At 57.4% G+C, this 12,469-nt stretch overlaps 1 protein-coding gene across 1 annotated transcript in view; it reads right to left on the reverse strand.

Moving 5' to 3' along the window:
- Positions 1-4,437: 4,437 nt before the first annotated feature.
- The window catches only part of LOC140395883 (complement factor B-like), a 684,813-nt gene continuing 676,781 nt past the window's right edge, over positions 4,438-12,469 (reverse strand). Inside the window, exons 16-17 of the mRNA XM_072483954.1 lie at positions 9,409-9,458; positions 4,438-4,775 (exon numbers count right to left, since the gene is read on the reverse strand). Coding sequence (XP_072340055.1) covers positions 4,653-4,775; positions 9,409-9,458 — 173 coding nt within the window. The 3' untranslated portion in view covers positions 4,438-4,652. The remainder of the gene's footprint in view (positions 4,776-9,408; positions 9,459-12,469) is intronic.

Below are 12,469 nucleotides of genomic sequence, written 5' to 3' on the forward strand. Positions count from 1 at the left end.
AGATCCACGCCGCTCCCGGGGGTGAAACCGGGATGTCACTGCAGCGAGAGGAGAAGCCATTTATCACCACGTCAGCCCAATTTCCAATTAACGCGAGTGACCCGTTATCGACTCCTCAGCAAGCGGGGGGGGGGGGGGGGCGAGGAGGAGAGCAGCCATCATTGCTCTCAGGGAAAGGGCCGGGGGGGGGGGCGATGGGTTTGCCAGCCCTGTGCTCGGCCGGGGGTGGGAGGGTGTGGGACCCTCGGCTGGGGAATGGGGGGGACCCTCGGCTGGGGAATGGGGGGGACCCTCGGCTGGGGAATGGGGGGGACCCTCGGCTGGGGAATGGGGGGGACCCTCGGCTGGGGAATGGGGGGGACCCTCGGCTGGGGAATGGGGGGACCCTCGGCTGGGGAATGGGGGGGACCCTCGGCTGGGGAATGGGGGGGACCCTCGGCTGGGGAATGGGGGGGACCCTCGGCTGGGGAATGGGGGGGACCCTCGGCTGGGGAATGGGGGGGACCCTCGGCTGGGGAATGGGGGGACCCTCGGCAGGGGAATGGGGGGGACCCTCGGCTGGGGAATGGGGGGGACCCTCGGCTGGGGAATGGGGGGACCCTCGGCTGGGGAATGGGGGGGACCCTCGGCTGGGGAATGGGGGGACCCTCGGCTGGGGAATGGGGGGGACCCTCGGCTGGGGAATGGGGGGACCCTCGGCTGGGGAATGGGGGGACCCTCGGCTGGGGAATGGGGGGGACCCTCGGCTGGGGAATGGGGGGGACCCTCGGCTGGGGAATGGGGGGGACCCTCGGCTGGGGAATGGGGGGACCCTCGGCAGGGGAATGGGGGGACCCTCGGCAGGGGAATGGGGGGACCCTCGGCAGGGGTGAGCTGCCGTGGGGGTGCTGGGGGGGGGGCTCTGGTGAATGCCACGGCAGGGATGTTGGCCGCAGAGGTTGCCCTAGTGATGCCGGTGGTACGCGACTTGTGCCGGACCCCGCCCCACACCCTGAGGACCCGGCTGCCCACCAGGCCAGGGAGGGACCCAGAGGAGGGGGAGTCCGGCGACGGCCCAGGGTGCACAGGCGCCACTGGTAATCGGAACAAACGGTGGACGGCGTGTGCAGCCGGAGGCTCCGCATCAACAAGGAGACGTTGCGACACCTGTGCCATATTCTCGCGGACTTGGCTCCACGTGGAGGAGAGGGACACCTGGTGGCCGCCAAGGTTGCTGCAGCTCTGAATGTTTCTGCCACGGGTCCAGTCCAGGGCTCGAGCAGGGGCCTGTGGGGCACCTCATAGGCCGCAGCCCACAGGTGCACCTAGCAGGTCATGAATGCCCTGTGTGTCCAGGTGGAAGATTACATCAGTTTTGACATGGATCAGGCCCAGCAGCACGTTTCTCCACCATACCCAGGAGGCCCAAGGTCCAGGGAGTCACAGATGCCTCGCACGTTGCCCTGCGCTCAGCGGGTCAGCTTGGGGTGCCAAACGTTAACCGGATAGTCGGACATCCCCGGCCTATTCGCGTCCCACCCCAGGGCGGGCGGCTCTTGCCGGGTGAGGGGTATCCGCTGCGGACCTGACTAATGGCGGCAGTACGGAGGCCGGAGACTGAAGCGGAGACCTGATACAACGAGGCCCATGTGGCCAACCGGGCCGCCGTTGAGCGGTTCCTCGGCCTGCTCGCGGTTCCGATGCCTGGACCGCTCCGGAGGTGCCCTCCAGTGCCCCACCCGGAGGGTCGCCCGCTTTGCGGTGGTCTGCTGTGTCTTCCGCAACCTGGCACGGTGAAGGGGCGGCGAGCTGGAGGTTGGTGCGGCCAGTTCTGAGGAGGGCGCGAGGGGGACCGTCGGGGTGGAGAACGAGGCCGGGGAGGAGCCTGAGGCCCAGCCGGAGGCAGCAGGGGTGAAGGCCCGGCAAGCCCGCAGGGCCAGGGAGGGCTGGGGCACTAGTGCCCCTCAGTCTGTGCCACAGCCTGACCCCTGTCTGTCTGCTGAGTGTTTGCTCCCATCACCTGCACCCGGCGAAGCATTGCGGGAGAAAGTGACAGAGGCTTCCTACTGGTTGTTCACAAGGGTGTTTATTGGGCAATTTGTGCCCCCAACTCTCCCAATGGTGCATCCCCCCCCCCTCACCCCTTACCTACCCCGTCCCCCCTCCCCCGCTGCCCTCGGTGATCCTCGATGTGCTTTGCCCTCCCAGCTCGACCACCACTTCTAATTGTGCTCCCAGGAAGCACATCCGAGTTGGATGCCGGCTAACCCCGTCCCAGGGAGCACCGACTGCCTCGTGGCTGACCCTCCGGGACCCTCGGGGGAACAGGACATCTCTCCTGGCCTCCACGGCATCCAGCAGCCTCCCCCAGGGCAGCGTCCCCGAATCCCGGGGCCGGTCCCCTCGGTGCCGTTGCTGTGAGCTGGCTGGGGTTGGCTGAGCAAGGGCAGGCTAAGTGCTTCTCGGCCTTGTTGCGGGAGGGCTGGCGAGCGCGGTGCAGCCAATCAGCTGGCGAGCTGGCATCCGGGGCGAAGCCCGTGAGGCCTCGTTAAGTGGGCCACTTAACGTTGAACGGTGTTGCCGGCCTCACTGGGCGGAGCGGCAGGAAAAGCTCGCGGCGACTCCCGCTCGCTACAGCACTTGGGAATTATTTCCGGGAATCGCGGCCAGTGTCTGTGTGAGTCTGAGTGTGTGTTTGTGAGTGTTACTTTCTGCTTGTGTGTATGAGAGCGTGTGTAAGTGTGTGTGTGAGTCTATGTTTGTGCGTGTGTTCCAATCTGAGAGTGTATGTGAATGTGTGTGTGCATCTGAGTATGAAAATCGCTTATTGTCACAAGTAGGCTTCAAATGAAGTTACTGTGAAAACCCCCTAGTCGCCACATTCCGGCGCCTATTCGGGGGGAGGCTGGTACGGGAATTGAACCGTGCTGCTGGCCTGCCTTGGTCTGCTTTCAAAGCCAGCGATTTAGCCCTGTGCTAAACCAGCCCTAGAGTATGAGTGTATCTGTGTGAGTGAGAGTCTGTTGGATGGGATGGGATTGGATTTGTTTATTGTCACGTGTACCGAGGTACAGTGAAAAGTATTTTACTGTGAGCAGCTCAACAGATCATTAAGTACATGGGAAGAAAAGGGAATAAAAGAAAATACATAATAGGGCAACACAAGGTATGAAATGTAACTACATAACACCGGCATCGGGTGAAGCATACAGGGTGTAGTGTTAATGAGGTCAGTCCATAAGAGGGTTATTTAGGAGTCTGGTAACAGCGGGGAAGAAGCTGTTTTTGAGTCTGTTCGTGCGTGTTCTCAGACTTCTGTATCTCCTGCCCGATGGAAGAAGTTGGAAGAGTGAGTAAGCCGGGTGGGAGGGGTCTTTGATTATACTGCCCGCTTTCCCCAGGCAGCGGGAGGTGTAGATGGAGTCAATGGATGGGAGGCAGGTTTGTGTGATGGACTGGGTGGTGTTCATGACTCCTGCGGTCCTGTGCCGAGCAGTTGCCATACCAGGCTGTGTTGCAGCCAGGTACAATGCTTTCTATGGTGCATCTGTAAAAGTTGGTAAGAGTTAATGTGGACATGCTGAATTTCCTTAGTTTCCTGAGGAAGTATAGGCGCTGTTGTGCATTCTTGGTGGTAGCGTTGAGTCTGCATGTGCACCTCTGTGACTGTGTCAGAGTGTGTGTGTCAGAGTGTGTGTGTCAGAGTGTGTGTCTCTAAGTATGTGTTTGTGAGTGCGTGTACGAGTGCCTGCGTGTGTGTGTGGCTGTCTATCTGATTGTGTGTATGTCGGTGTATACGTATGTGCAAGTCTCTGTGTGTGAATTTGTGCATGTGTGTATGAGTATGTGACTGAATATGTGCATATGTGCATGTCTGTACATGTGTGTGTTTGCATGTGTGTCAGTGGGTGTGTGTGGGAGTGCATGTGTGTGTGAGTGAGTGTGTGTGAAAGTGTGCGTGAGTGCATGTGTGGGTAGGTATGTGTGTGTGTGTTAAGAGAGAGTGTGTGTGAGTAACTGCGTGTGTATGTGGTGTGTGAGTCCCTGTGTGAGACTGTGTGTGTATGTGAATGTGTGTGTGTGAGAGTGTGTGAAAGTGAGTGTGATTGTATGTGAGTGAGCGTGAGTTTGTGTGTGTCAGTGAGGGTGTGTTTGTGATTGAGTGTGTGAAGGTGAGTGTGTGACTGTATGTGAGTGTGTGTATGTGTGTGTGTTAATGAGTGTGTGTGAGTGTGTTAATGAGTGTGTGTGAGTGTGTGTGTGATGAGTGTGTAAATCTGTGTGATGAATAAGAGAGTGAGAAAGTGTGTGCGTGTGTGCACATGCATGTGTATATATGTATGAATGTATATATGCCTGTATGTATGTGTATATGCCTGTATCAGGTTCAGCTCCAATAAATTTGCAGATGGTTAAATTAAATGTTAATTCTGATCAGAATCCACAACAGGAGAATTTCCACTTTATTTAAAATTACATTTCCAGCAGCAGCCTGGATATTCTCAACTTCAGCACAGGGTTTCTGGATGGAATGATGGTGATTTTCCCACACTCGGGATCAGGGAATGTTTCACTGTGAGTCGGAGGGATGAGACAGGCTGGTCCTGCATCTGGAGCAGGTTCCTATTGAAGTCCAGCTGCTGGGAATCTGGGTCCATCCGGACGTGAGGCAGCTAATCAAACTCGAGATCTGTCACCTTCCCTCTCAGCCAGTCCATCATTCGGACCACATTGGTGTAGTAACCCATGTTGTCAGCAGTACACCCAGTGTATAATCCAGAGCTCACAATCCCTAGCTGGAGATCAACAGGAAGAAACAAAATAATAATCCTCATCCCAAACCCTTCACGTTCACTCCCACTGTACACAATCCCAATGGACCCAAACCCCTTCCCGTTCACTCCCACTGTACACAATCCCAATGGACCCAAACCACTTCCCGTTCACTCCCACTGTACACAATCCCAATGGACCCAAACCCCTTCCCGTTCACTCTCACTGTACACAATCCCAATTGACCCAAACACCTTCCCGTTCACTCCCACTGTAGACAATCCCAATGGACCCAAACCCCTTCCCGTTCACTCCCACTGTACACAATCCCAATGGACCCAAACCCCTTCCCGATCACTCCCACTGTACACAATCCCAACCCCTTCCCATTCACTCCCACTGTACACAATCCCAATGGACCCAAACCCCTTCCCGTTCACTCCCACTGTACACAATCCCAATTGACCCAAACCACTTCCCGTTCACTCCCACTGTACACAATCCCAATGGACCCAAACCCCTTCCCGTTCACTCCCACTGTACACAATCCCAATGGACACAAACCCCTTCCCGTTCACTCCCACGGTACACAATCCCAATGGACTCAAACCCCTTCCCATTCACTCCCACTGTACACAATCCCAATGGACTCAAACCCCTTCCCATTCACACCCACTGTACACAATCCCAATGGACCCAAACCCCTTCCCGTTCACTCCCACGGTACACAATCCCAATGGACCCAAACCCCTTCCCGTTCACTCCCACTGTACACAATCCCAATGGCCCCCAAGACCTTCCCATTCACTCCCACTGTACACAATCCCAATGGACCCAAACCCCTTCCCGTTCAGTCCCACTGTACACAATCCCAATGGACCCAAACCCCTTCCTATTCACTCCCACTGTACACAATCCCAATGGACACAAACCCCTTCCCATTCCAATTCAAATTAGTACGTGTGAGTGTGTGCGTGAATGCGTGAGTGTGAGTGTGTGTGTAAGTGCATGAGTGGTTGTGTGAGTGCGTGTGTGAGTGCACGAGTGTGTGTGAGTAATTGTGTGAGCGTATTTCAGTGTGTGTGTGAGTTTGAGTGGGTGGATGTTGGAGATTGAGTGTATGTGAGTGAGTGTGTGTGAGTGTGTGAGCTTGAGTGTGTGAGAGTGTCTGTGAGTCTGCCTGTGAGTGAGTGTGTCTGTGAGTGAGGGAGGGAGAGAGGGAGGGATGGACGGATGGAGGGATGGAGGAATGGACAGACAGAACGAGACAGACAGACAGAAAGAAAGATACACAGATAGACAGACAGACAGATAGACAGACAGACAGACAGATAGATAGAGTCTTGAGGCACTGGGACCGGTTCTGGGGCAGGTGAGGCACTGGGACTGGTACTGGGGCAGGTGAGGCACTGGGACCGGTTCTGGGGCAGGTGAGGCACTGGGATCAGTTCTGGGGCAGGTGAGGCACTGGGACTGGTTCTGGGGCAGGTGAGGCACTGGGACTGGTTCTGGGGCAACTGAGGCACTGGGACTGGTTCTGGGGCAGGTGAGGGACTGGTACTGGGGCAGGTGAGGCACTGGAATCAGTTCTGGGGCAGGTGAGGCACTGGGACTGGTTCTGGGGCAGGTGAGGCACTGGGACTGGTTCTGGGGCAGGTGAGGCACTGGGACCGGTTCTGGGGCAGGTGAGGCACTGGGACAGGCTCTGGGGCAGGTGAGGCACTGGGACAGGTTCTGGGGCAGGTAAGGCACTGGGATCAGTTCTGGGGCAGGTGAGGCTCTGGGACAGGTTCTGGGGCAGGTGAGGCACTGGGATCAGTTCTGGGGCAGGTGAGGCACTGGGACCGATTCAGGGGCAGGTGATGCACTGGGACCGGTTCTGGGGCAGGTGAGGCACTGGGACTGGTTCTGGGGCAGGTGAGGCACTGGGACTGGTTCTGGGGCAGCTGAGGCACTGGGGCCGGTTCTGGGGCAGGTGAGGCACTGGGACTGGTACTGGGGCAGGTGAGGCACTGGGACCGGTTCTGGGGCAGGTGAGGCACTGGGACTGGTACTGGGGCAGGTGAGGCACTGGGACCGGTTCTGGGGCAGGTGAGGCACTGGGACCAGTTCTGGGGCAGGTGAGGCACTGGGACTGGTTCTGGGGCAGGTGAGGCACTGGGACTGGTTCTGGGGCAGGTGAGGCACTGGGATCAGTTCTGGGGCAGGTGAGGCACTGGGACTGGTTCTGGGGCAGGTGAGGCTCTGGGACCGGTTCTGGGGCAGGTGAGGCACTGGGGCCGGTTCTGGGGCAGGTGAGGCACTGGGACCGGTTCTGGGGCAGGTGAGGCACTGGGACCGGTTCTGGGGCAGGTGAGGCACTGGGACCGGTTCTGGGGCAGGTGAGGCACTGGGATCTGTTCTGGGGCAGGTGAGGCACTGGGACTGGTTCTGGGGCAGGTGAGGCACTGGGACTGGTTCTGGGGCAGGTGAGGCACTGGGACCGGTTCTGGGGCAGGTGAGGCACTGGGACAGGCTCTGGGGCAGGTGAGGCACTGGGACAGGTTCTGGGGCAGGTGAGGCACTGGGATCAGTTATGGGGCAGGTGAGGCTCTGGGACAGGTTCTGGGGCAGGTGAGGCACTGGGATCGGTTCTGGGGCAGGTGAGGCACTGGGACCGATTCAGGGGCAGGTGAGGCACTGGGACCGGTTCTGGGGCAGGTGAGGCACTGGGACTGGTTCTGGGGCAGGTGAGGCACTGGGACCGGTTCTGGGGCAGGTGAGGCACTGGGACCGGTTCTGGGGCAGGTGAGGCACTGGGACCGGTTCTGGGGCAGGTGAGGCACTGGGACAGGCTCTGGGGCAGGTGAGGCACTGGAATCAGTTCTGGGGCAGGTGAGGCACTGGGACTGGTTCTGGGGTAGGTGAGGCACTGGGACTGGTTCTGGGGCAGGTGAGGCACTGGGACTGGTTCTGGGGCAGGTGAGGCACTGGGACAGGTTCTGGGGCAGGTGAGGCACTGGGATCAGTTCTGGGGCAGGTGAGGCTCTGGGACAGGTTCTGGGGCAGGTGAGGCACTGGGATCAGTTCTGGGGCAGGTGAGGCACTGGGGCCGATTCAGGGGCAGGTGATGCACTGGGACAGGTTTTGGGGCAGGTGAGGCACTGGGACAGGTTTTGGGGCAGGTGAGGCACTGGGACCGGTTCTGGGGCAGGTGAGGCACTGGGATAAGTTCTGGGGCAGGTGAGGCACTGGGACTGGTTCTGGGGCATGTGAGGCACTGGGACTGGTTCTAGGGCAGGTGAGGCACTGGGACCGGTTCTGGGGCAGGTGAGGCACTGGGACAGGATCTGGGGCAGGTGAGGCACTGGAACAGGTTCTGGGACAGGTGAGGCCCTGGGATCAGTTCTGGGGCAGGTGAGGCTCTGGGACCGGTTCTGGGGCAGGTGAGGCACTGGGATCAGTTCTGGGGCAGGTGAGGCACTGGGACCGATTCAGGGGCAGGTGAGGCACTGGGACCGGTTCTGGGGCAGGTGAGGCACTGGGACTGGTTCTGGGGCAGGTGAGGCACTGGGACTGGTTCTGGGGCAGCTGAGGCACTGGGACCGGTTCTGGGGCAGGTGAGGCACTGGGACTGGTTCTGGGGCAGGTGAGGCTCTGGGACAGGTACTGGGGCAGTGGAGAGAGTGGAGTGTGTGAGTAAGTGTGTGAGTAAGTGTGTGAGTAAGTGTGTGAGTGAGCGAGTGTGAGTGAGCGAGTGTGTGTGTGAGAGTGTGAGTGTGAGTGTGTGTGTGTGTGAGAGAATGTGTGTGTGTGAGTATGCGTGTGTGAGAGTGTTTGTGAGTCAGTGTGAATGTGTGAGTGTGTGAGTGTGAATGAGTATGAGTGTGTGTGTGTGTGTGTGTGTGGATGGGTGTGAGTGAGTGTGTACGTGTGTGAGTGAGCGAGTGTGTGTGAGTGGGAGTGTGTGTGTGTGTGTTTGTGCGTATGTGAATGTGTGTGTGAGTGAGTGTGTGTGTGTGTGAGAGTGTGTGTGAGAGTGTGTGTGTGAGTGTGTGTGTGAGTGTGTGTGAGTGTGTGTGTGAGTGTGTGTTTGTGAGTCAGTGTGTGAGAGAGTGTGTGAGAGAGTGTGTGAGAGAGTGTGTGAGAGAGTGTGTGAAAGAGTGTGTGTGAGTGTGTGTGAGTGTTTGTGAGTCAGTGTGTGAGAGAATGTGTGTGAATGTGTGAGTGTGAGTGTGTGTGTGCGTGTATGAGTGTGTGTGTGTGGGTGAGTGAGTGGGAGTGAGTGAGTGTGTGTGAGTGTGTAAGTGTGTGTGAGAGTGTGAGTGTGTGAGCGTGCATGTGAGTGTGAGCATGAGTGTGTGTGTGAATGCGAGTGTGCGAGTGTGTGAGTGTGCGAGTGTGTGGTTGGGTGTGAGTGAGTGGGTGGGTGTGAGTGTGTGTGTGAGTGTGAATGAGTATGAGTGTGTGTGGATGGGTGTGAGTGAGTGGGTGGGTGTGAGTGTGTGTGTGAGTGTGAATGAGTATGAGTGTGTGTGTGGATGGGTGTGAGTGAGTGAGTGTGTGAATGTGTGTGTGTGAGTGTGTGAGTGCGAGTGTGCGGATGTATGTGTGAGCAAGTGTGAGCAAGTGTGAGCGTGAGTGAGTGTGAGTGTGTTTTGTGTCTTTCCGGTTTACCTGGATCCATCGCTGTCTGAATCTCGCGGCAAACGGACCCCCAGAGTCGCCTGGAATTGAGAAGAATCTGGTTAGATTTTACTGGGCCAATCGTCACTGTGACATTCGACGGCATCAAAATCACTGAATCCCCCACCATCTGCCCCCACCACCATCAAACCCCTGGGGGTGACCAGAAACTGAACTGGACCCAGCCATATAAATACTGTGACTACCAGGGCAGGCCAGGACGGCTCAGTGGTTAGCCCTGCAGTCTCACGGCGCCGAGGTCCCAGGTTCGAATCCCGGCTCTGAGACTGTCCGTGTGGAGTTTGCACATTCTCCCCGTGTCTGCGTGGGTTTCACCCCCACAGCCCAAAGATGTGCAGTAGGTGGATTGGCCGCGCTAAATTGCCCCTTAATTGGAAAAAAATTAATTGGGTTCTCTCAATTTATAGAACAAGGTCAGAGGCTGGGAATCCTGCGGAGAGGAACTCACCTCCTGACTCCCCCCAAAGCCTGTCCACCATCGACAAGGACACAAGTCGGGAGTGTGATGGGACCCTCTCCACTTGCCTGGATGAGTGGCGGCTCCAACAACACTCGAGAAGCTCGACACCATCCAGGACAAAGCAGCCCCGCTCGATCGACACCCCATCCACAGACATTCACTCCCTCCACCACCGACACACAGCAGCAGCCGTGTGTACCGTCTACAAGATGCTCTGCAGCGATTGGCCAAGGCTCCTTCGACAGCACCTTCCAAACCCGCCACCTCTACCATCCAGAGGGACAAGGGGCAGCAGACACACGGGCAACACCCACCACCTGCAAGTTCCAAACCCCACACTCACCATCCTGACTGGGAAAGATATCGACCGTTCCTTCAGTGTCGCTGGGTCAAACCCCCTCCCTAACAGCACTGTGGGTGTACCTACACCACACGGGACTGCAGCAGCTCACCCACCTCCTTCTCAAGGGGCAATTAGGGATGGGGAATGAATGCTGGGCTCGGCCAGCGACACCCACACCCCGTAAATGAATTAAATAGGAAACAGGCTGGGGGAAAGAGGGATAGAGACAGGGAAGAGACTGGGGAGAGGGGGATGCAAAAGGGGGGAGACTGGGAGAGGGAGGGATAGAGCGAGGGCGAGCCTGGGGGAGAGCGAGATATAGAGAGAGGGCGAGTTTGGGGGAGAGACTGTGGGAGAGAGGGATAGAGAGAGGCGAGAGACTGTGGGAGAGAGGGGAGAGACTGTGGGAGAGAGTGTGAGAGAGAGGGATAAAGAGAGGGGAGAGAGGGATAGAGAGAGGGGAGAGACTGGGGGAGAGGGGGATAGAGAGAGGGGAGACTGGGGGAGAGAGGGATAGAGAGAGGGGAGAGACTAGGGGAGAGATGGATAGAGAGAGGGGAGAGAGGGATAGAGAGAGGGGAGACTGGGGGAGAGAGGCTTCGGTACAGAGAGAGACTGGGGGATAGAGGAATCGAGGATGGAGACGGGGAGAGAGGGATAGAGTGAGAGGAGAGACTGTGGGAGAGAGAGAGATAGAGAGAGGGCGAGTCATGGGGAGAGAGGGACAGAGAGAGGGGAGAAAATGTGGGAGAGGGAGGAGAGACTGTGGGAGAGAGAGGGAGAGAGGGATAGAGCGAGGGGAGAGACTGGGGGAGAGATGGATAGAGAGAGGGGAGAGACTGGGGGAGAGAGGCTTCGGTACAGAGAGAGACTGGGGGATAGAGGAATTGAGGATGGAGACGGGGAGAGAGGGGTAGAGGGAGGGGAGAGACTGGGTAGAGAGAGATTGATATGGGAGAGAGACTGGGGGAAGAGAGGGTTAGAGAGGGGGAGACTGGGGCAGGGAGGGATAGTGAGAAGGGAGAGACTGGGGTTTGAAAGGGGTAGAGAGGGGGAGAGAGGGATAGTGTGAGTGAAGAAAGTGGAGAGAGGGAGATTCAAAGCTTGGGAACCTTAGGGAGACTGGGGGAGAGAAGGGAGCAACTGGAGGAGAGAGGGGTAGACAGGTGGGAGAGGCTCGGGGGAGAGGAATGGAGAGGGGAGGGAGGGATAGAGAGATGGGTGACACTGGGGAAAGAGGGATAAAGGCATGAGGGAGACTGGGGTGGGAAGGATAAAGAGAGATGGCGGATGGGGGGAAGAGGGATAGAGATCAGGGGGTACACTGCGGGAGGGAGGGATAGAGAAGGAGGGGAGAGATTTTGGAGGGGAGCGATTGAATGAGGGAAGAAATGGGGGGAAGGTCATGGAGAGAGGGGAGAGAATGGGGGAGCGAGCGGTGGAGAAAGGGGAAAGACTTTGGGAGAGGGATGGAGAGAGGGGAGAGACTGGAGGAGAGAGGAAAAGAGAGAGGGGAGACTAGAGGAGAGAGGGATAGAGAGAGAGGAGACTAGAGGAGAGAGGGATAGAGAGAGTGCAGAGACTGTGAGAGATATAGACAGAGGGGAGACTGCGGAAGAGTGAGATAGGGAGAGGAGAGTCAGTGGGAAAGAGGGTTATAGAGAGCATAGACTCGGGGGAGAGGGATAGAGAGAGGGAGGAGACTGGGAAGAGAGGAATAGAGGGGAGCGAGGGAGAGAGGGATAGGGAGAGGGTAGCGAATGGGGTAGAGAAGGTTGGAAAGAACCAGGAGCGATTGGGTACAGAGGGGGGAGACTGAGGGAGAGCGGGGGATGATGTGTTGGGTGCTCTGGATCCGGGGAACACACACCGGCCACCAACACTTAAAATAGTGCAACACTATTTTATTAAGTTAGAAACTGTTGAACACACTTTCACTGTGGGTTAACACGATGTTAGATTAAACTAAAGACCTACGCCTGTCCGAGCCAGTCTATGCACTCAGCACATGATGAAGATCTGTGTCCATTTTGGAAGGACAAATATGAATGCGGAATACAGGGTTAACGGTAGAGTTCTTGGCAATGTGGAGGAGCAGAGAGATCTTGGGGTCTACGTTCATACATCTTTGAACGTTGCCACTCAAGTGGATAGAGCTGTGAAGAAGGCCTATGGTGTGCTCGCGTTCATTAACAGAGGGATTGAATTTGAGAGCCGTGAGGTGATGA

Source organism: Scyliorhinus torazame, chromosome 19 (assembly GCF_047496885.1).
Source record: "Scyliorhinus torazame isolate Kashiwa2021f chromosome 19, sScyTor2.1, whole genome shotgun sequence".
In the NCBI taxonomy this organism is placed as follows: Eukaryota; Metazoa; Chordata; class Chondrichthyes; order Carcharhiniformes; family Scyliorhinidae; genus Scyliorhinus; species Scyliorhinus torazame.